Below are 23,330 nucleotides of genomic sequence, written 5' to 3' on the forward strand. Positions count from 1 at the left end.
TCCCAGCATGCACCGCTCCGAATCCACCCACGCAACCTGCGCCTTGCTTAGTGATTTAGCTCAGCTTGGTTACTTGCCGACAGTTGGCTCCTGGGTGAGTCCGCGCTGGGGCAGAGGGGCGGGGCCAGGGGCAAAAGGGGCGGGGCCGGGCCGGTTGGCAGTTGGCTCCCTCAGCTGAGGGAAAGAAGAGCCGCTTTTCGCGCGCGTTGTTAAAAGGGCCCCGGAGCTCCCTCAGTGTGAGGCAGAAACTCCATTTCCATTGTAATTCCGAAGGACCTCCCCCTTCCACATAATATCCTGGGCCGTATTTATGAGTTATATTAATTTATTGAAGGCATTTCTACACCGCCCATTGGCCGAAAATAGGCTCCCAGAGAAGCTTACCAACGTGATCTCTGAGATGGTCCCTGCCCTCAGGTTCACGCAGTCTCCCCTCATAAAAAGGCATGGCAACTTATGAGGAAAGGGGATTTGGTAGGGAGGAGAGGAAAAAGCAAGTGTGGGCACAAGTTCTGCTTACTCATTTCATAAACGTTTGTGCTTGCCGACTAGGGGAAAAAGCCTCAAAGTGGCTTATGAAAAGGCAGAAAAATAAGAAAACCACGTCCATAATTTAAAACACGCAGAGGGTGAAACCTGCCGCAGAATAGACTGCAACAAATTAAAACTCATACAGACTGTAATCTGGATAACCAAAATGTTTTCCTCAGGCGCCGAAACGAATACAGTGAAGGCGCCTGCCTGGTATCATGAGGCAGGGAGTTCCAAAGTGTGTGTGCTGCCACACTAAACAACCTAATTCTTACAGATGTGGCACAGCTCTGGGTTTCTAGGAACGGCAGCCCCATCATAGGAAGCTGCCTTATGGAGGAGAGTCAGGCCAATGGTCCAGCTAGTTCAGTATTGCCTACACAAACTGGCAGCAGCTGGACAGGATTCCTGTCCCGGCCTTAACTGGAGATGTTGGGGATTAAACCTTGTGAGCTTCCACACAGTCAGTGGGTCTTGTTGGCACTTAGGATCCTCATGGGACGGGGCTGATGGAGTTATACTTCCTCGCTGATCTCCATGGCAGTTCGGCCTATAAAGACCTAATGGGTGTGCAAGGTCTGATGAGACAGTTTTGCAAGTATCCCAGTCCCAAGTTGCATAGGGCCTTACCATACTCTCCAACATTTCTCCAAAGAAAATAGGGGCATTCTATTCCATAATCAGAATAATTTTATTATTTAGGCCCCACCCATCTGACTGACTTGCCCTAGCTACTCTAGGTGGCTTCCAACATACATAAAAACATGATAAAAAATTAAACATTTAAAAAGAAACCCTTCGATATACAGGGCACCTTCAGATGTAGACACAAAGTCAGAAAAGCTAAAGCACAGAATGAACTCAGGCTTGCTAGAGAGGTTAAAAGCAACAAAAAAGGCTTTTATGGGTATGTTCGTAGCAAAAGGAAGAACAAAGAAACAGTGGGGTCACTCAGAGGAGAAGATGGTGAAATGCAAACAGGGGACACAGAAAGGGCTGAACTCCTCAATGCCTTCTTTGCCTCAGTCTTCTCCGATAAAGAAAACAATGCCCGACCTGAAGAATTTGGAGCAAATGATTCAGCAGTGGAAACACAGCCCAGAATAACTAAGGAGATAGTACAAGAATACTTGGCTAGTTTAGATGTATTCAAGTCTCCAGGGCCAGATGAACTGCATCCAAGAGTATTAAAAGAACTGGCAGATGTGATCTCAGAACCACTGGCAGTCATCTTTGAGAATTCCTGGAGAACAGGTGAAGTCCCGGCAGACTGGAGGAGGGCAAATGTTGTCCCTATTTTCAAAAAGGGGGAAAGAGAGGACCCAAATAATTACCGCCCAGTCAGTCTGACATCAATACCAGGGAAGATTCTGGAGCAGATCATTAAGCAAACAGTCTGTGAGCACCTAGAAAGGAATGCTGTGATCACCAATAGTCAGCATGGATTTCTGAAAAATAAGTCATGTCAGACTAACCTGATCTCGTTTTTCGACAGAATTACAAGCCTGGTAGATGAAGGGAACGCAGTGGATGTAGCCTACCTTGATTTCAGCAAGGCATTTGACAAGGTGCCCCATGATATTCTTGTAAAGAAGCTGGTAAAATGCGGTCTTGACTATGCTACCACTCAGTGGATTTGTAACTGGCTGTCTGGCCGAACCCAAAGGGTGCTCATCAATGGTTCCTCTTCATCCTGGAGAAGAGTGACTAGTGGGGTGCCACAGGGTTCTGTCTTGGGCCCGGTCTTATTCAACACCTTTATCAACGACTTGGATGATGGACTCAAGGGCATCCTGATCAAATTTGCAGATGACACCAAACTGGGAGGGGTGGCTAACACCCCAGAGGACAGGATCACACTTCAAAACGACCTTGACAGATTAGAGAACTGGGCCAAAACAAACAAGATGAATTTTAACAGGGAGAAATGTAAAGTATTGCACTTGGGCAAAAAAAATGAGAGGCACAAATACAAGATGGGTGACACCTGGCTTGAGAGCAGTACATGTGGAAAGGATCTAGGAGTCTTGGTTGACCACAAACTTGACATGAGCCAACAGTGTGACGCGGCAGCTAAAAAAGCCAATGCAATTCTGGGCTGCATCAATAGGAGTATAGCATCTAGATCAAGGGAAGTAATAGTGCCACTGTATTCTGCTCTGGTCAGACCTCACCTGGAGTACTGTGTCCAGTTCTGGGCACCACAGTTCAAGAAGGACACGGACAAACTGGAACGTGTCCAGAGGAGGGCAACCAAAATGGTCAAAGGCCTGGAAATGATGCCTTATGAGGAACGGCTAAGGGAGCTGGGCATGTTTAGCCTGGAGAAGAGGAGGTTAAGGGGTGATGTGATAGCCATGTTCAAATATATAAAAGGATGTCACATAGAGGAGGGAGAAAGGTTGTTTTCTGCTGCTCCAGAGAAGCGGACACGGAGCAATGGTTCCAAACTACAAGAAAGAAGATTCCACCTAAACATTAGGAAGAACTTCCTGACAGTAAGAGCTGTTTGACAGTGGAATTTGCTGCCAAGGAGTGTGGTGGAGTCTCCTTCTTTGGAGGTCTTTAAGCAGAGGCTTGACAACCATATGTCAGGAGTGCTCTGATGGTGTTTCCTGCTTGGCAGGGGGTTGGACTCGATGGCCCTTGTGGTCTCTTCCAACTCTATGATTCTATGATTCTAAACTTTGCATAGTTACTTATTGCCTTGGCTTGGGGGGGGTCGCATAACCTCCAGCATTTATGCAATGAAAATAGAGACGTCCTAAAGAAAAGCGGGACATTCTGGGATCAAATCATAAACCGGGACAGCTTCTGTAAACCCTGGAAAATGGAGGCACTTGGAGGGTTTTACATGCTAGTACCAGGACCTTGAACTTGGCCCAGTAGCAGACTGGCTGTTGCACATTCCAGAAACATGGTGTTTCACGCTGGCGGTAGTTTGCCCAGCAAGCAAACTAGTTACTGTAGTTTCAGCCTCTGGACCAGCCTCACAAAGGACACTGCTACTGCATACTTGCACAAAGATGGATTTAACATGACTATTCCACAGTGAGATGCTTGATTGCTGCATCCAGACCAGCACCAGTTTATCTGCGAATAAGTCCCACTGAAGACAGCGAGACAGGCCAGAGAAGTTCTAAATTATTTTAACAGTGTCCCTGTCACTTTTTTCTTTTAGATTTTGACTGAAGTGTTTCGGTCGAAAGAAACAGCTGAGAATTCTCAACTTCTGTCTGCAGTAGAAGCTTAGCTGCTCCTCCGTCATGAAAGCTGCCAGTGTCAAGGCAAGAAAGTGCTCAGTGTTGCCTCCTATCATCCCCGAGGCGGAGAAGGAATTTCTGGAGAGCATCCAGAGTTACATCCACTCAGAAATCGAGAAAGTGGGCTGTACTGAGCAAGGACCGGCTGAGGAGTATTACATAATATACAGAAATGTGTTTGAAATGGTAACCAAGCATTGCTAAGAACATTTTGCTTTTCAAGACAAATGGGTGCGATCTTAGGAGTTTGGGAACATATTCTGACTTTCACTGAAATCAGTGGCAAAATAATAATGTGCAGCGTTATATAGGACTAAGTGTGCAAAATGTTTCCCATCCATTTTTACAGCAATTCTTGCAACAACTCTGTAAGGTAGATCAGTAGTATTATCCCCCATATTGCATGTGGGAGGACCGAGGAGATCATAAATCTGCTCTGCATGAAGGAAGGTCCCAGATTCAATCCCTGGCATCTCCAGGTGGGTGGGACCTGTCTGAAACTGTGGAGGGTCACTGCTCGTCAGTGTAAATGATAATGAGCAAGAGAAACCAATGGCATGACTCAGTCTGAGTCTACTTCCTATGTTCCTATGAGGCTGAAAAACAGCAGCCAGTCTGGTTCATGGTCCATCCTGCTAGCTACTATCCTGTGATCCGCCCCGAGACCTTCAGGTATAGGACGGTATATAAAGTCAGTAAATAATAATATCCTGTATCTATTCCCAGTGGCATTTGCCAAGGAATCTACTGGGCCTGTATTCATCAGTATGGATATGAACATTTTGCAATTGAGCTAGGCTTCATCATACCAGGCCTGTGTCCTGGAATGTGTAAAATAGCAAAAACAAAACAAAACCCAAAAACTAAACAGGTGTCTTAGTGACATGTAGCCAGTCCAGCCAGGGGGTGGGGGAGAGACATCTACACCAGCCATTTCTCCACATGCTTTCTCATGGAGAGAAGCTCTTTTTGCACCTATCCTCTTTTCAGAACAGATGGGAGGGTGGCTGTCCAATCCTGGCATTCAGTGAAATGTGGGCATGTTTAAGGGAGCTCAACGTAGGAGTGAAAACAGCAGGAAGAACAAGCAGTCTCGCTTGTAGTGTAGATTTTGAGGGGATATTTACTTAAACCTTTCGCAGGTGCCCTAGGAGGTACTGGTGGACACACTGGGAACCTCAGGCATCACGTTGACAAGCAATATCTGCCATATGGAAGGGGAAAGGCTGCTTTGGTCTGACTTGGCAAGGAAGGGTCTTCCAAAGATTTTGGAATGAAGCTTTTTCATAACTTGTGCCTAGTATGTTATACAGCAGGGGAAACAAATTACCAGCCTCTATATTATTGACACAGATAATAGAGCATGCTAATGCGTACAAGAATATCCTCACTACAATCAAGCAGGAATATGATGCCTTCATAGAAGCAATAAAGAAGGGCCAACAGAATGCTTGTTATCTTCATGGGAAATTAAAGATTTTAGCCTGCGAGTCTACAACTCTCATGTATTATAAGAACAGAATTAGTCAGCTGGAAGAAAAGTAAGGACTTCTTTGGCAACTTTAAGTACAGGAGGTGGGGTGGATGGCCTTTCATGGCATATTTTTGAGCAAGTCTGTAGCACAACAGCATGGACTTAGTAAAATGGGGTTAAAAACTTTTAATTATGTACGGTTTAGTGTCATATTTTTCATGGATCGTGTTTCAGTCTAGTTCCCTGCCAGAATACAGTGGTGCCCCGCAAGACGAATGCCTCGCAAGACGAAAAACCCGCTAGACGAAAGGGTTTTCCGTTTTGGAGGCGCTTCGCAAAACGAATTTCCCTATGGGCTTGCTTCACAAGACGAAATGTCTTGCGAGGTTTTCCGACTTTTTTTTCCTCCCCCCCCCTTTTTCTAAGCCGCTTATCTGCTTATCCGCTAAGCTGATAAGCCGCTAAAAGCCGCTAATAGCGCTAATCCGCTAAGCTGTCAATGGGCTTGCTTCGCAAGACAAAAAAACCGCTAGACGAAGAGAATCGCAGAACGGATTCTTTTCGTCTTGCGAGGCACCACTGTATACATTGAAAGTACTCTTAACACCACTTGAACTGTGATGGGTTCCCCACAATGAATCCTGGGAACTGTAGATTGTTATGGGTGCTAGGAATTATAGCTGGGATTCTTTAGGGTGAGCCCTGCCTATTAAAGTGGTATGAGTGCTTTAAATGTATGGTGTGGCTTCAAAGCCACACAAGAAAGTAGTGAAACTGCAACTCTTCAGAGTACAGTGGCAAGCTCTCGGGAAAGAAATGTCAAGTAAAATCAGCAAACAATGTTTTCTTTTAAATTTTGGGATGATTTTCCTGGTCTACTTTTAAACAAGCTCTTGACAATTCTGTCCTGGCAAGCATATTTTTCAGTCAGAGCCTTTGATGGCTTGTTATTTAGTTTACTGTCTGCTGATATGCTTTATTTATAAAATGTCTCTCCCCTGCCCCCCAACCCCCGACTCTTTATTGTTTTTAATTTACTGTGGGCTTTTTTTTGGTAAGTTGTCTTGAATAAGACATCGGAGAAATGTTGGAGGTATGTAAGGTGAAGGAATGCCTCCATAGAAGAGCGTTTGTAATTTATAGGCCTGTGGACTCCATGTTTGTGGGTTCCCCCACAGCCGCTGTTCTGTTTGATTAAGTAAAGTTGCCTCAGACATCCCATTGGTGTACTTACTGAAGAAATCCAGCACAGGGCAAAATGCTTCTCTGCCTGACCCTTGGAACTGTCCCGAGGCTTCTCTCCTCACCAGTGCTTTTTTTCTGGGGGGGACGCAGGGGTAACGCATACCCCTAAACATTTTGTGAATCTAAGTTTGGACTCATTGAGGGGCAGTATTTCCATATGAGTAGGAAAATGAGAGTACCCCTAAACATTTTTTTTAGAAATAAAAGCACTGCTCCTCAATGTCCCTGCCCTCCAATCTCCTCTAGTCCTTTTCCCTGGAAACAATATGCCCTTGAACAGAAATAATGCTCCTTTGCTTGCCTGAATCAAGAGATGTGTATGTAGAAATCTCTGGTTTTGCATGATTGAAATTTCACCTACTGTGCAAAGGTAAGAGTAACAATTATCCCCCCTTCACTTTTGCCTCTGGCCCTGCCCATCATTGCCATGTGGCCCCCACAAGGTGGCACATGTCAGAATGGGTGGGGGTGTCTTTGAACATGAAAGCCGCTTACACAAGAGAGGCTGGATTAATATTTCAATGACTATTTCTTTTCTCAGGATAAAAATAATTGAGAAAAATTCTGAAAGAACCACAAACTTGATACAGAAAGTAAGAGCATTAAGGCAGACATTCTCTGCAAAAGACTCTCCAATCCCAACCAAGACAATCAACCCTGCCATCCTCATTCCAGGTGAGAAGCAGCTCTCTTTAATATAGCAATCAAGTTTCTCTTAAATTTGGAGCATGAGCTAGCCATAGTTACAGACTTTTCAATTAAGTCTTGTGGATTTCAATGAAGGAAAAGCAAGTAATGCAATTTAGCTGTCACACTTGTCTTTGAGAAAATTGAATCTAATGAAAAATGACCACAGCTTTGATTTTGTTTTAACAAAGTTGAATTTCCAGGTAATCGGGCTGCGAGTTCACCGGAACCTATGCTCCGCTTTTCCCAACAGGCATCAGCATGAAAGATTCTCTCGACATCAATGCCCTTTCTGTCCACCTGGCTCACCTCCAACAGAGGGTGAGGGACCTGAAAGAAGACATGTTGACAAAGTACATCCCCCTGGAGAACACTGTAGACATTGAAGAGGACCTCAACCGTGCCCTTATCCAGCGAAATGAGGCTGAAAAACAGAATGAGCTGCTGAAGTTTTGGTATAATGATCCCCCTTGCAACATGAAATTTACCTTGTATTTAAAAGAGCTCTGCAGGGTATTATTTCTTTCAACTTCTACCGCACTCCTCTATTTTGGAGCTGCAGTAGCAATGCAGTCCTCTCTAGGTACAGACCTCATAATCAGGCTGGATTATGGCTTAGATCCCAGAGGCGGAATGCCTAATACGGTCATACCTTGTGTTGCGTCTGCTTCATGTTGCGTCTTTTTGCATTACGTTCCGCGGCAACCTGGAAGTATCGGAACGGGTAACTTCCGGGTTTCGCCGCTCGCGCATGCGCAGAAGCGCCAAAGCGCGCCTGTACAGACACAGTACTTTGAGTTGCAGGCATTTTATGTTACAGATGGGCCTCTGGAACAGATCCCGTCCGTAACACGAGGTACCACTGTAGTTATTAATTCAACATCTGGTACGCACAGACACACACAGAGTTGTTTGGTTCCCAAAAGCCTCCGTTTTGGAACATTCTGGCTTCCGAATGCCAAAAACCCGGAAGTAAGTGTTCCAGTTTTCGAACATTTTTCGGAAGCCAAAAATCTGATGTGGCTGCTGCTTGAGTGCTCCTGCAGCCAATCAGAAGCTGTGCCTCGGTTGTTGAACATTTCAGAAGCCGAATGGGCTTCCGGGACAGATTATGTTCAACAACCGAGGTTTGACTGTATTTGTATCCCACCTTTTCTGCCAGAACTCAAGGAGGCACACAAAAATTAAAGCAAATACAGATAAAATGGACAGAGCTGAAAACATATAAAGGGTTATCTTTCAAAAGCAATTAAACCACCTGAGGAATTAATGTTAAAAAGTATCTTCTAGAATGCAGATAGTAAAAAATAGTACAGAGCCCTTTCCTTAAAAACCAGTCAGTTCCTAAAAGCCTGCTGGAATAATAATAATAATAATAATAATAATAATAATAATAATAAGGCTTTACCTGCCAGTGGGAGGATAACAAGAAAGGGAGACAGTGTAGCTTGTCTAGGAAGAGAGTCCCAAAGACTAGGAGCAGCCACTGAGAAAGTCTGTCCTGCATCTTCACCGGGTGTGCTCGTGAAGGTAGTAAGACTTCCTCTGAAGATTGCAAAGCCCATTTTTGGGACACGGTTGGCGCTGTGGGTTAAACCACAGAGCCTAGGACTTGCTGATCGGAAGGTTGGCAGTTCGAATCCCCGCAACGGGGTGAGCTCCTGTTGCTCGGTCCCTGCTCCTGCCAACCTAGCAGTTCGAAAGTACATCAAAGTGCAAGTAGATAAATAGGTACCACTCAGGCGGGAAGGTAAACGGTGTTTCCATGCACTGCTCTGGTTCGCCAGAAGTGGCTTAGTCATGCTGGCCACATGACCCGGAAGCTGTACGCCGGCTCCCTTGGCCAATAAAGCGAGTTGAGCGCCGCAACCCCAGAGTCAGTCACGACTGGACCTGACGGTCAGGGGTCCCTTTACCTTTACAGATAGCTTTGACCTAAGCCATATAGTTAGGCTAGTACCAGGCAGATGGATCAGTAGTTCTCAACTATAACATAGTGACATTCATTTCATTTAATGGGGAGGACCAACAGCACTTAGGCCCTGGTTCAGTTCCCCAGCATCTTCTTGTCAAACAACCGCTGCCGAATCCAGCCCTGTTCAAAGGAGGTTTGGGTTGGTCTCTGTTAGAAACTAGCCATGAGTATTACTAATATACAAAGTAATTATGACAATATGTTTATCTTTGCATAAAAAATGGGAGAGAGATTGATAAGGATTTATACAGAGATTTATAAATATTTGTACACGTTACTTGGCTGGAGAACTGCATTTCAGTATTCAGATAAGTGAGAATTTTGAAGGATGGCTGTGTTTCAGTCTGCATATTGTTTTGGAAATTGCTCATTAAAAAGAAGAAGAAATGGCTAAATTAGGTCAGTTTGCCTGTAAACGCAACCGGAATTGAATTTCTCCCTCATCCCAAATTGTGAGCCACTTGATGAAGGAACATGCAGTAGGAAAGGTCTGTAGCAAAGAAAACTCAAGTCCTCTGTTTTGAAGACTAAAGGGAGCAAGATGATAAGAATAAAGGTGTGGTTGGGGGAAAAGAGAAATTTAGGCGGAATCACTAACAGGGAGCTAACAAGAGCCTTTTGATGAGCCACAGCCAGGCAGCCAGTTTCACGCACTATTCTCTCCTTTGTAGCTTTTATCGACTATCACAGTTTGTCAACGTTGTGATTATCTGGGAGAGTTCAGACAGGAGTTTAGAAACCTTGCAACAGCTCATCATTCAAATGATAGAAAATGAGAAACTTTCAAAAGGTAAAATATACGAGTTCAGATTTTGCCATCTAACAGCAAACCATCAAAGGAGGACAAGGAAGAACATTTGTCTGTGATGCATGCTGAAACAATTGATCCATGTGGCAACCAGCAATGCTAAAGTTCCCTTTCATTTTGAAATTATTTGCCAAAGTAGGGCTTGCCTTTTGCCCCTTGTGCCAATCTTTCGGTCCCCTGATCTGTTCTAGCTCATTCATCCGGGGGGGGGGGGGGGGGAGAGAAGGCATTGTTTTCTGTTTCTATCACATGCAACACTGCTGCAGTTCCACTTCTTGCTGTCTGCTGAGGTGAAAGTGCATAATTTATGTAATTATGTAACTTATGTAAAATAAATTTGTCATTATGTTATTCTGCCCCATTCATTTCGCTGCAAAGGAAACACTGTGCAAATGAGAGGAAACGTAATCAATTATGTATCATGTGCAGATTGAAAGAAACAGCCGATTGTATTCACTGGATTGTTTTTGCTTCTGGACACATGGGACAAATAAGAGAACATGGGCAACTTCTGCTCTCATTTCTGTTTTCATTGGAATGCTCCGGCATCCTTATTTGTCAGTTTTCAAATTTATATCTCTGAAGAATTCCGACAAGCTACACCTTATGCTCAAGCTGATTCCTTTCCTGCACTCTTTCCTTTGACTCATGTGCTAGCAAATCCTTTCCTGAACCATCCTAACTTCACCTTTCATGTTCCATCGTCTCCAGCTGACCTCCCCTTACTTCTCTACTACATCCAGCCCACACCTCTCATTCCTGTCTTTCCTGCCCACTGTAAGCCTTTTGAACAGAGACTATGTCACTTCTGAATGCTGCACAGTGTTTGGAAAACAGCTGGCGATGTCTTTGGGCACACATTCGCTATTGGCCAAAATTAGTTTAACAGACCTTCCTCTCCCCTGAGAACCCTGGGAAATGTAATTCTGCGGTGCAGAGTAGAGCTCTCTAAACAGAATTCTCAGCACTTTCACCAAACTACAAGAAGCCATATCATTTAAAGTAATACTAAAAGTGATGTAAACCTGTGGTTCCTGGTGGTTCTGTTTTCTGAGAGTGTAAAATGGTAACTTGTTATGGGTGGCTTTCTCTATTCAGATACACTTGCCAGCAGCATTTCCAGCGTATTTGAACATGACCCCAGCAAAAGCAAAGAGGCTGAAGACCTGATTGAATACATTGAAAGGTAAGGTGATGGAGCATGCCCTTTAGTCTGTGCCCGCCACAACTAGCACATCAAGCACATTGCGGCCATTAGACTCCTCGACTGAACAGAGAGCAGCAGTATGGTGGAGATCCTCTGACAGCTGCAGCAGTGGGCACAAGCAGTCTCCCCGCTCCCCTCTGTGACACACTCTTGGTGTGCAGATTGTGGGAATATTAAGGAAGGTAGGAGAGGATATATTGTTTTGATACTATTCTTCCTCACTCATGCTAGTGAGTAAACAGCAGAGCACATTCCCTTTGCAACATACTGGAAGCAAGTTGATGATTCATTAGAATAATTAAGCAATCCAGTCTGGATTGTTCCTGGTAAGTTTTCCCTTTATTTCCCCCTTAAAATAATAATAACATGACACAGTCTTCTTTAAAAGTAAGAATAAAGTTTTACTTGCATTCAGTTCACAGCAGTAATCTGAAGGCATGCTTTATCTTGTGGTTACAGTAAAAAGAAGTCTGAGCTGCATCTCAGACTTTCTGCTTGTGGGCTACAACCTATGTGAAGGTTGAGCCATGCGCTGGCTAAGAGCCACGAGACTCCAAAAGTAAGAGACTAAGAGTTCAAGAGAGAGATGGTTGTGTGGCCAACCCTTTTATCTGGTCAGTTAGGGTCATCTACCTGGTCACACACGGGGAGGAAGCTCCACACAAGTATGACAGGAAGTCCTCCTTGTCTGGAGCCACATTCCCCTGTGTGTCCATTCTAGGCAACAGGAAAATGTTGTACTTGACTGCTCTAGTAATAATACATCCCACACAGGTGGGGACATGGCACACACAGCCAGCAAAACTGCAGGGAAAAACAGAACTGGGGAGATGTAGCAGGAAGCAAAGAGCATCCCTTACCAGTTGGCTGTGCCAAACAGAACTGCTTCTTCTACTCCTTAATACACAGAAGTATTTGAGGGCCAAAGCTAGTCATTAGCATGGGCTGCCCCAGAGATCTTGGATAGGCAAGGCACTGGTAGAGAATAAGGTCAGGAATTGATGTAAGCTTATGAGGAAAATGGAGGTGCAGGGAAGGAGAGAAGCAAATGGTGTCTTTGGGCAAGGGTTTGCTGGAGAAATGGATTCTTAGGAGAGCCATAACCAAAAAGACTAATGGAACCAGAGAGATGGTTTTCTCTGTCTGTTCAGATGAGAAAACGCCATTTCACTGTTTCACTTCCCTCTTACTTCTCCACGGCCCCCTCCCATTTATTTAACATCTACACAAAACCTCAGAGTGGGGTTATTCAGAGGCCCTTCTTCGTGTGCCTCCTCTGTGAGAGGCCTGGAGGGTGGCAACACGAGAACGGGCCTTGCCTGCAGTGGCTCCCCATCTGTGGAATGCTCTCCCGAGGGCTTATTGCTTGCCGCCTTCATTAAATATCCTTAGGTGCCTGATGAAGACATTTCTCTTTAACCAGGGGCTGATTAACATTTTATCTCCTTTTTAAATGGGCTTGCGGGAGGGGTTTTTGTTTGTTTGTGTTGGTTTTTATTATATATTTTATGTACTCATTTTGTATTTTTATGTTGTGAATTGCCCTGTGGGTGGTATACAAAATGAATAAATAAAACAGATAAAAATGGGGTCAGCAGGCTGGAAAGAGATGGTTTGCTCCTCACCACAACTGTCTTGCTGTGCACAGCGACATAGCAAGAGCATGAAAGAAGAGCATCTTGCTATGTATTTCTAGTTTGACTATCATACCCATGTTACACAGCTTCTGGGGTTGTGTCTGGCTAGTGTACATCCACTGCCAAGCATGGAATTGTTTTCACATCCACTGCCTGTGCCTTTGAACCTTTATGTTCTTTAACCTGTGCCAGGTTCAATGAATTGTTTTCCCGTAGTCAGTTTGAGGCTGCTGCAATATATGCAGCAAACTGTCCAAGAGGAATCCTCCACAATGAAGAAACCATGGAGAAATTTAGGGGTATGTATGTATGTATGTATGTATATGAGTTATTAGTCACTCAATAGATATACCGTATTTTTCGCTCTATAAAGCGAAATAAGATGCACCAGACCACAAGACGCACCTAGTTTTTGGAGGAGGAAAACAAGAAAAAAAATATTCTGAATCTCAGAAGCCAGAACAGCAAGAGGGATCGCTGTGCAGTGAAAGCAGCAATTCCTCTTGCTGTTCTGGCTTCTGTGGTAGCTGTGTAGCCTGCATTCGCTCTCTAAGGCGCATTTCCCCTTACTTTTTAGGAGGGAAAAAGTGAGTCTTATAGAGCAAAAAATACGGTATATGTAAGTTTCTAAACTGCTTACAAAAAATTATTAATAAGGCATAGCATAAAAGCAAATGAAACACATTGCAGTAATAATTTTAGTGACCCATAAACAGATCCAGCAAAATAGCAAACCTTTAGGAGCAGAAACCAGCAATAAAAAGAAGAAGAAGAAGAAGAAGAAGAGTTTGGATTTGATATCCCGCCTTTCACTCCCTTTAAGGAGTCTCAAAGCGGCTAACATTCTCCTTTCCCTTCCTCCCCCACAACAAACACTCTGTGAGGTGAGTGGGGCTGAGAGACTTCAAGGAAGTGTGACTGGCCCAAGGTCACCCAGCAGCTGCATGTGGAGGAGCGGAGACGCGAACCCGGTTCCCCAGATTACGAGACTACCGCTCTTAACCACTACACCACACTGGCTCATTTACCATAACCTTTTAAATACTTGGATGGACATTTACCATAACCTTTTAAATACTTGGATAAAGAGAGAAGTTTATGTCTGGTGCTGAAAGGATGTTAATGAGGGAGATCCTCGGATGTGGTCTTTCTCCCTTGCAGTTTCTTAGATCAGCTAACTTCCTCTAGCCGTGTTGTTTCTTGTAGCACAAACCACTTAAAGCACCTTAACAACTAACATTTATTAGGTATGAGATTTCATGGACAACACTTCCTGCATCTGATAAAGTGGAGTCTAGTCTACAAATGCTTACGTCATAATACATTCATTAATATTTAAGGTTTATATGACTTTCCTGTTTTAGATCAATCAGTATAGTGCTCTGAGTAGCATAATTAGTATGTCAAGTTAGACTATTTTTAAAAGAATGCAGAGAGATACTCTCAGTAGCAGACACTGAATAGCCAACCTATCAGGGATGCTGTAGCAGAAGATTTTCTGCACTGGGAGGGGCTTTTGATGTACCTTTCAATTTTCTAATTCTGTAAGGTACTACAAGACTCTGACAGCCAAACAGACAGAATCAACCAAAAGAGCACCCTAAGTAGTTGCATTAGTGTAGCAGGTTAGAACATTATGTAGATATATTTTCTCAGATTTCTTTACACCTGAAGTCTCATCAAAGCCTGTAGTATTAAAATGCAGTTTTTAAAATATTCCTGGTTGCTACCTTACTTTGTGATTGCGCTGGATAAAAAAATTAAAACTGATAGCTAGCTAAATATATTTGTCCCTCTGTCCTTTTAAACCCACCATTCCTCACTTTCCACAACTTGTTTCCCCCCTCCCTCCTCCTCTCTGAGATTTTCCTCATTTCTTTAAATCTTAACAGCCCCAAGATCAAGCAATTATATAAATCCAAGGTTGGAATTAAGGCTCCCTTAGTGGAGAATCTGAACTGAGGAGGAATCAGCAGTGCAGAGAAGAAAAATGACCAAGCAAAAGCATGTTGTTGTTGTTGTTTAGTTGTTTAGTCGTGTCCGACTCTTCGTGACCCCATGGACCAGAGCACGCCAGGCACTCCTATCTTCCATAGCTTGCTTAATTTTTTTAAAAAAGAAACTTACTGACTTCCCCTTTCAGGTGTTGGCCCAATCAAAGGGAAGGTTCTCCCTCTGCTCATGTACTGCGAAGCTCTAATAAGCACATGCATAGCTACTAAGCAGCCACTTTCAAGCCATTTGGTAGCTGAAGCCATCCAGTGTGCCTTGAATGAGAAACGGTTAGACCTGGTGATGCACTGGGTCACCATGCACAGGTAAGTGGCCACTCGGAGCATTCAAGGAGGGTTCATAGCTCAGTGGTAGAGGATGTGCTTTTTATGCTGGAAAGCCCTCTGGGGAGCCACTGAGCCTCAGAGTAGGCAATACTGGGCCACAGGCCCATTCAGAGCTTGTTTGAAGCCTGGGGGCAGGAGTCTTGTTCTTACCAAGACAGTCTAGCAGGCCCCTGGCTCTCCTTCCCCACAGCCATCTTAGCCCTCTGAGGCCCGGGTCAAGTGTGTTAAGTATAATTGTTTAATTGCACATTGAAACAGAAAATCACACTGTATGTGTATTGCTAAAAGGGCATGGGAAATTCCATTGAGCTGTACTAGGAGCTCTCTAAGTGCCACCAGGTTGATAATTACCTGTTGATGTCTATCTACTGGCTCTCTTACATGGTGTTTAACTTTACACCACATGGAAGGGATATTCAGTTGCAAATTGCCATTTTGAGGGTGCCGTTTGCTCTCTCAAGCCACCGAAGACAAAGGTGTGCTAATGAAGTCTCTCTCTCCTGGAGAGAAAACAGCTCCAGGCTGTAATGGAGGCTGTGGAGATAGACAAACCTTTGATTTCAGGCCCATTTGGTATGCAACTATTTGGATGTACAGTGGTACCTTGGGTTACAAACACCTCGGGTTACAAACTCCGCTAACCCGGAGGTAGTACCTCAGGTTAAGAACTTTGCCTCAGGATGAGAACGGAAATTGTGTGGCGGCGGCAGGGCGGCAGTGGGACGCCCCATTAGCGAAAGCGTGCCTCAGGTTAAGAACGGTTTCAGGTAAAGAACAGACCTCTGGAACAAATTAAGTTCTCAATCCGAGGTACCACTGTATCATTTTTTGTATTTTTATCTGTCTGAAGAAAATTCTTTTAGTAAAGCTTTGAAACCATATTTTGGGTATGGACAATTTTTATTGCAAGAGGAACCAGTTTTTAATTCATCCTATTGCTTCAAACTGCACAATATTAATATCTGCAATAAAGTATACTTGGCTGCCCCCCATTCTGCACAGGTCTGCTAGGCCATGCGAACCAGTGATCTGGCTCCAAAGAAGGCAGATCCAGATGCGTTACTGATGCTCCTGCTGATTGTTCTCAAAATGTGAAGAGTTAACTCTGAAACTGAGGCAGCCTGGCTCTGTCAGACCCAACTGCATTGGGGCTGAGCACAAGCCAGGATGAGAAGAAAGTGAGGCAGAGGCAGCATGCGGGTGGCAGTGGGGGAGCAAGCAGATTTGTGGTCAACAGGAAGCACCTGAGCAGAATCTCAGAAGTTACTTTCCCAGCATGGGAATCATTTGGGTAATGCTCAAACTCCTGGAATATGCAGAGAGAGTCCTACACCAACATTGCCTTATGAGCAAGACTTTTCTCAATTCCTTGTTTTCTCTTCCTGTTCCTTTCTTTTTTTACTTTGCATCACTTAGATTATAAATTGTTATTGTATTATTATTATATTTTATATTAGTTACTCTGCCCCGCCACTAAGTCTAAAGTCAAAGTGAGTTACAAAATGATCCTAGGTATCATTATTTCAATTATTCCACATTGAAATCCTTCACAATACCCCAAAGCCTGATAAGTCCCTAGAATGTTTAATTGCTCTTGTTTCCCCTAGACTGGCATTCTGTGAGGAAGCCGGCGATGCAATCTTCAATTATGCACAGATGGATAAGCACAATGAGTCCCAGTGCTACGCTTTGGCTCAGATTGTCTACCTTGAATGTGGAGCGCACAAAAAAGCCGCCCTGTGCTTGTGCAAACAAGGACAGATCTACGGAGCCATGGATTACCTTCAGCAATGCAAACGCTTTCCAAGAGGTAGATTCCCAAGCCTTGTTAACTTATATCTCACTGCAACCACGACAGCAGTGAAATTAACCAAAGACCTGTTTAAATCTTAATCATCTTCTGAAAAGTGGCAAGTGAAAGAGCCTAGTGAGCATCCTTCAGCAAGGAGTTTCACAAGAACAGCACTAATACTTAGAAGACCCTGTTCCTTGTAGCTCACATGCCTGACTCCAGAAGCCAGGAAATCCAGAAAAGGACTTCCCCTTGTGATCTCAAATGTTGGGGATGGTGATGATGCATCAAGTAGCTGCTTTTTCAGGCCTTAATTACATGTGCTATTTTCCAGTGGTACTTCAGGTTACATACGCTTCAGGTTACATACGCTTCAGGTTACATATGCTTCAGGTTACAGACTCCGCTAACCCACAAATAGTGCTTCAAGTTAAGAACTTTGCTTCAGGATGAGAACAGAAATCGGGCTCTGGCGGCGCGGCAGCAGGAGGCCCCATTAGCTAAAATGGTGCTTCAGGTTAAGAACAGTTTCAGGTTAAGTACGGACCTCCGGAACGAATTAAGTACTTAACCTGAGGTACCACTGTATGTTGAATGAATAAATGCTTCTCAGCCATCTTCAAACACTTTTGCAATGCTTTGTGTGTGAGAAAGAGGAAGTGATTATGGCTTTTCCCCTCTCTCTGTTGCTTATGGTTTGAAACAAGCATTAGCTCTACATGGAAAATAGTTCATTTGCTGTCCATCCATGGGATCCTCAAGTCCATCTTGCCTTTTTAAAGATGGTAGATCTCTGCTTGCCAGCAAAGAACTGGAGGCATTTTGTGCACCTCGTGCCCCACTTACTGGCATGGTTGATTGTATTGTTTTCAGATGGTCTTTCTAACAGAATTGCTGTTTGTTTTCAGAGGACTATATCTTCCTACTGCAACATTGCCCAAATGTAGAACTCATGCGCTGCCTAACTCAAGAGTGGAATGGGCATCCACCCTTCTTGTCCCTCGGGGAAACAGTCCTGACACTCATCGACACAGAACACAAAGTCATTTGCGTACGATTGTTGGAAGATATTTCCAAGGAAGGCAGGGGTGAGCACAGCTGGTTTTTTTTCAGTAGAAATGTCACTGCATGTACTTGCAATTTATCCCATATCTACAGGCACCTGTACATTGCAGATATGTTTGGTCTCACAAGGCTAAGTAGCGGGTGCGGACAGGTGGAGGATTTTAATCAGGAGCAGGGGCTACAGGGATGCAGTCCCAACTGGATCCCTCTCTGCTCTCAGCTTCAATTAAACTTTTAAAAACAAGTGAGAGATCTGATCACAGGTCTCCCACTGCCATGTCTGTTTTTGGCCTTCATACCATGGGCTTCACTTGTGGCACCCTTGTCCAAACTACTGGCCACCAATGCTATACGCCAAATTAACAGCAGTTAAGATCATGTTTTTGCTTCCAAGATCCTTTAATTCCCCGGATGGTGTCCTCTAGATTTTTTGGAGTCCTGACTCTCATCAGCCCAAGCCATTGTAGTTCAAAAAATTTGGAAGACACCAAGTAAACCACAGAGCCTAGGACTTGCCAATCAGAAGGTCGGCGGTTCGAATCCCCGCGACGGGGTGAGCTCCTGTTGCTTGGTCTCTGCTGCTGCCAACCTAGCAGTTCGAAAGCACGTCAAAGTGCAAGTAGATAAATAGGTACTGCTCCGGCGGGAAGGTTAACGGCGTTTCCGTGCGCTGCTCTGGTTCGCCAGAAGGGGCTTAGTCATGCTGGCCACATGACCCGGAAGCTGTACGCCGGCTCCCTCGGCCAATAAAGCGAGATGAGCGCAGCAACCCCAGAGTCGGCCACGACTGGACCTAATGGTCAGGGGTCCCTTTACCTTTACCTTTTAAGTTGGGGAAAGGTGCTTTAATTGGATATGTAATGCAGATGTTCTACTAAACGTGATGGATTAACTCTGTTGCTTTTACTCAATTAGCTAATCAGTTAACATCCTTTCATAGAGGACAATCTGACTAAAAAGTCAGCATGTTTAACCTGTGACTAAATGTAGCAATTATTTATGGCTTCATTTTACCCCAGCTTTAAGATTTAAGCTTTGAAACATAATATTAACATGAATGCCATTGTTCTAAAGACCTGCTCTACCTTGGCATCTTACGTCTGCTGGGACATAGTTCAACCTTGCAATCCAACCTATGTTTCCTCAAAAGTCAGTCCGAGTCCAATGGGGCTTGCTCCCAAGAAAACATGCATAGGTTGCAGTTCATCAGTGCAGACCTCTGTGATGTTAGGTTACAATCCTTTGCATATTATTTTGGGCGAAACCTTAAGAATGCAATACTGAGAGTAAATATCATCAAACTCAGTGGGGCTTCTTCATAGACATGTATAGATTGCCCTGTAATGGATTTAGGATCCTATCCAAAGGTATGCCTGTTTCTGTTTTCTACGACTCATGATTCAAGCAGAAAGGAAAAGCAGCAAGGCTTTGTTTCACATTTTTCTTTGTTGAATGTCCTTACAGACGTGCTGGAACAAATGATTGTAAAGGATAAAGAATGTAATGTGGATGGCTGGAAGGAAATAGCTGAAATATGCCAGAGTATCAGGAGAGAAAAACTATCCAAGTTTCTTATCACGATCCTGGCTGCCCAAGCAGGAGTGGTTGAAATTCCTGATGGTGCAGAGGATGCCAAGTTAATGGAACACGTTTTCTGGTAATTTCCCTGTAAATCACAGGGGGGAGCTCTTTGCCTCCAGAGTCGCTTCAACTGGGTGAAGACTCAACAAAACCTGACTTGTGAATGTGCTTTCTTCTTAGAAACAATAATACATTAAACACCTGGGTGTCTGTCCTTATTGGGAGAGATGTTTGTCATGGCAAAATATGACTGTGTTATTTGAAGTCTGTATTTGATTTGGTTTTGGATACCGTCATCCTTGTTTCACATAAGACTTGTTCCAGAAGGGTAGCTGTGCTAAGTCTGTTATAGCAAAAAGCCTGGGGCAGGTTTAAAGACTCTGTTGCTAGCAGTTCATGGTCATGGAGTTTCACGTTCATACTAAAATTATTTTCACTTCATTTCTCCTCTAATTTCATTTTTGTCGCCCAACTTTTTCTTCTTCCGAAATAGTTTCTGTCCACATGACTTGGTCTATTTTTTCAAATTGAAAATTCCATATTTGCACAATTGCACCTATGCCACTGGGCCCAGTGATTGAAATGCTCCCTCACTCCTTCCCTCCCTCTCACTTACATGCACACAGTACCCACCCCAAAAGACTTACTCAGGGCCTTTCCACATGCCATACAGGGCTAACATTTGGTTTGGTTTTTTTTATTATTATTATTTCTCCAACATCTCTACTCCCAGGTAGTCAAAAAAAAAAAAAAAAATTCCAGTGGCACCTTAGAGACCAATTAGCAGGTAGTTAGGATTGCAGACTTAATTTATCAAAGAAGCTTTTTGTAAGAAAATGTAGCCAGGATCATTCATTTGTGAAGGGGTTGTTGTTGTTTTTTAAAAAATCAGACTCCAGCCAAGTAAAGTTAATATTTGACTTTTGGAATATAGTTGCTACTGCCAAAAAGCATGGCAGTTATTCCCAAAGGCTTAATTTTTGCTTTGGGACTCGTATATATCTTTCTGTATGTTTTTTTTAAAAATTATGGCCATAATCATTTTTTGGGGGTGACAATTTTATTGTTTTATCTTTTTCTGTAAACCAGTCTCTCTCTCAGTCAACCTCGCAAGGTTGTTCTTGTGAGTGGACAGGGAGAACCATACAGCCCACCATAAAAATAAAGGGCCGTCCCTCTTTGCATGATTTCCCTCTCCCTCTCCCCCTGCCCAGCTTCACCTTGGACTCATGAAAATATTGCAAGCAAGAGCGGTCCTGAGCATGTGCAAACAGCACTTTTTCTTCAGTAACTGCAGCCAGTCCTTGCACATTGGGATTCAGTGAGGAGGGCTAATCCCTAGGTGAGGAGGCTGGGCAAATCGGAAGTCACTTGAAGACACCCACAATACATTTATTTTGGAAACCCGAGCACCAAGTTTATCCTGTCTCCATTTCTGCTGCTGCTGCTGTTGCTGCTTTTCTTCTTCTTCTTCTTCTTCTTCTTCTTCTTCTTCTTCTTCTTCTTCTTCTTCTTCTCCTTCTCCTTCTCCTTCTCCTCCTCCTCCTCCTCCTCCTCCTCCTCCTCCTCCTCATTAACCACCCTTTGCTCTAAGGCCCTGTGCTGGGTTGCAGCCATTTAAAATACAGCGTTAAAAGCAATTTTAAAATTACAATCACTAAAAATAAAAATAAGCAGTAGCATCTTATAAAAAGTGCCATTGCTGGGTTTTATTGGAAAAGGTTCTGTTTTGCAGGCGTTAAAATAGTTAGGTGTAGAATATGATCCTATGCATGATTATTCAGAAGCAAGACCCCCTTATTAGTACTAATGTCTTATTAAAACACCTGAAGCTGCTAAAAGAATGAAGAATCCAGGACCACTTTAACAAATTTATTTAGGGGTCAACCTGGCACCATCATAAACCATCTTTCTGGCGCTAAGCTAAAACGATGGATTATGATTAGCTAGATAATGGCTTATTTGATGGAATATTCTGCAGGGAGGGGGTTCTGCTGGGTCTCTTTATGGATTATTGAAATGGTGTTACTGAAATGTATTGTTATGGTTTTGGCTACACATTTGTGCCTTAACTTTTTTATAAGTTGTTTAGAGATTTCTTGTAGTAAGTGACTAATAGGTCATATAGGTAGCAATACTAATATTTAAAATGTTTTAAACATTGGAGTAAAATGACTATGGAATGTATAAAATATAGGCTTAGATTATTGTGCATTTATTCAACAGAATTTGCATGCCAATTAATTGTAAAGAAAATCTCTTAAGTGGTTGAGTTTAAAGTATGCAACATAAACACAGTGATCATTCACAACAAAAGTAATTAGTGATAACATAATCAGCCTTAATTTGCTATGTTAATTAATATATGTAGTTAGATAGAAAACCACTACATTTATAGCCATAGATATAGACATGGTCTTCTTTTTTAACAATATTTTTATTCATTTTCAAGTTGCACATCACACATAAAACAACATAACAAACAACACATTAACTACATTGCTTAAAATTTCAGATCAGATTCTTACAGTTCACGCCAAAAAAACTTCCCACATATTACCATGAGATATGTGGGGGTTAAAAACATGGTCTTATCAGTTAAGGTTGGGGAAGCGGCTGCTGTTGCCATTGGACAACTTCCCCCCTGCCCTTGCCCCTGTGGCTTTTTGGAAATTGCGCTCCATAGGAAGCTCGCTTTCCCCTCCGGAACCAACCTGACCACCCAGCCCAGACAGGTGGAGAAAGCAGTGGATGTGCCTGGGGCATTCGCTTGGCCAGACATTGCTGGCAAGGCGCAGAGATCCCTTCGGAGACTGGGGCAGCTCTGCTGGGGGGACGTGACAAAAAAAACCCCGCACTGCGTACCACCTGACTTTGCTACGTCTCTGATTACTAAGAACTTGTTATAAGAATTTTAAGGTCTTATATATAAAAAATAGATGTTCCTAAATGTACCAAGGAAACACATACAAATATGTAAACCACATGTCTGAAACCCACAGAGAAGTCCTGAAACCATTTTGTCTCTCCCAAAATGACCTCAAATATTTCTCTGCAAGGTCGAAGGAAAGGGGAAATCTCCCCATTGTCTCTTTCACAAATCCTGTCTTAAGGGCACATCTAAGATATGAATAGGGTGTGAGCCTGTGACCTGTGACCTGTATTCAGGAATTGAGTAATAAAAGAGTGGCCAGGATGCCTAGGTAAAGTAAAGGTAAAGGACCCCTGACAGTTAAGCCCAATCACGAACGACTCTGGGGTTACGGCGCTCATCTCGCTTTATGGCCGAGGGAGCCGACGTTTGTGCGCAGACAGTTTTTCTTGGTCATATGGCCAGCATAACTAAACAGCTTCTGGCAAAACCAGAGCAGCACACGGAAACGCCGTTACCTTCCCACCAGAGTGGTACTTATTTATCTACTTGCACTTAGATGTGCTTTTGAACTGCTAAGTTGGCAGGACCTAGGACAGAGCAACGGGAGCTCACCCTGTTGTGGGGATTTGAACCGCCGACCTTCTGATCGGCAAGCTCAGTGGTTTAGACCAGAGCATCACCCGCATCCCGCCAGGATGCCTAGGTAATCCAATCAAGCAACCTAGCAGACAAGAAAAAAACAACGCACTCAGATTTCTGTTGTAGGCTGCCCTTTCTGTGATGTATGTATGATGTTTCTGGGGGTGCTCTTGGACTCCAGGGCGGGCAATTTAAAATGTCTATATAAGGGC

At 43.6% G+C, this 23,330-nt stretch overlaps 1 protein-coding gene across 6 annotated transcripts; it reads left to right on the forward strand.

Moving 5' to 3' along the window:
- Positions 1–68: 68 nt before the first annotated feature.
- On the forward strand, positions 69–19,818 carry CLHC1 (clathrin heavy chain linker domain containing 1). Of its 6 annotated transcripts, none has more exons than XM_079968717.1 (12): positions 69–94; positions 3,713–3,980; positions 5,148–5,335; positions 7,055–7,188; positions 7,454–7,655; positions 9,847–9,965; positions 11,082–11,169; positions 13,020–13,126; positions 14,971–15,145; positions 16,774–16,976; positions 17,867–18,046; positions 19,488–19,818. In XM_079968717.1, the coding sequence occupies exons 2-12, from the start codon at positions 3,798–3,800 to the stop codon at positions 19,682–19,684; spliced, it is 1,776 nt and encodes a 591-aa protein (XP_079824843.1). In that variant the 5' UTR covers positions 69–94; positions 3,713–3,797; the 3' UTR covers positions 19,685–19,818. The 6 variants fall into 6 exon arrangements, with proteins under 6 accessions (XP_079824843.1, XP_079824841.1, XP_079824846.1 ...); XM_079968715.1 differs by lacking the exon at positions 69–94 and adding an exon at positions 158–509; XM_079968720.1 differs by lacking the exon at positions 69–94 and adding an exon at positions 158–509 and having other exon boundaries at positions 3,713–3,818.
- Positions 19,819–23,330: the final 3,512 nt, after the last annotated feature.

This window comes from Podarcis cretensis (assembly GCF_951804945.1).
Source record: "Podarcis cretensis genome assembly, chromosome: 3".
NCBI lineage: Eukaryota > Metazoa > Chordata > Lepidosauria > Squamata > Lacertidae > Podarcis > Podarcis cretensis.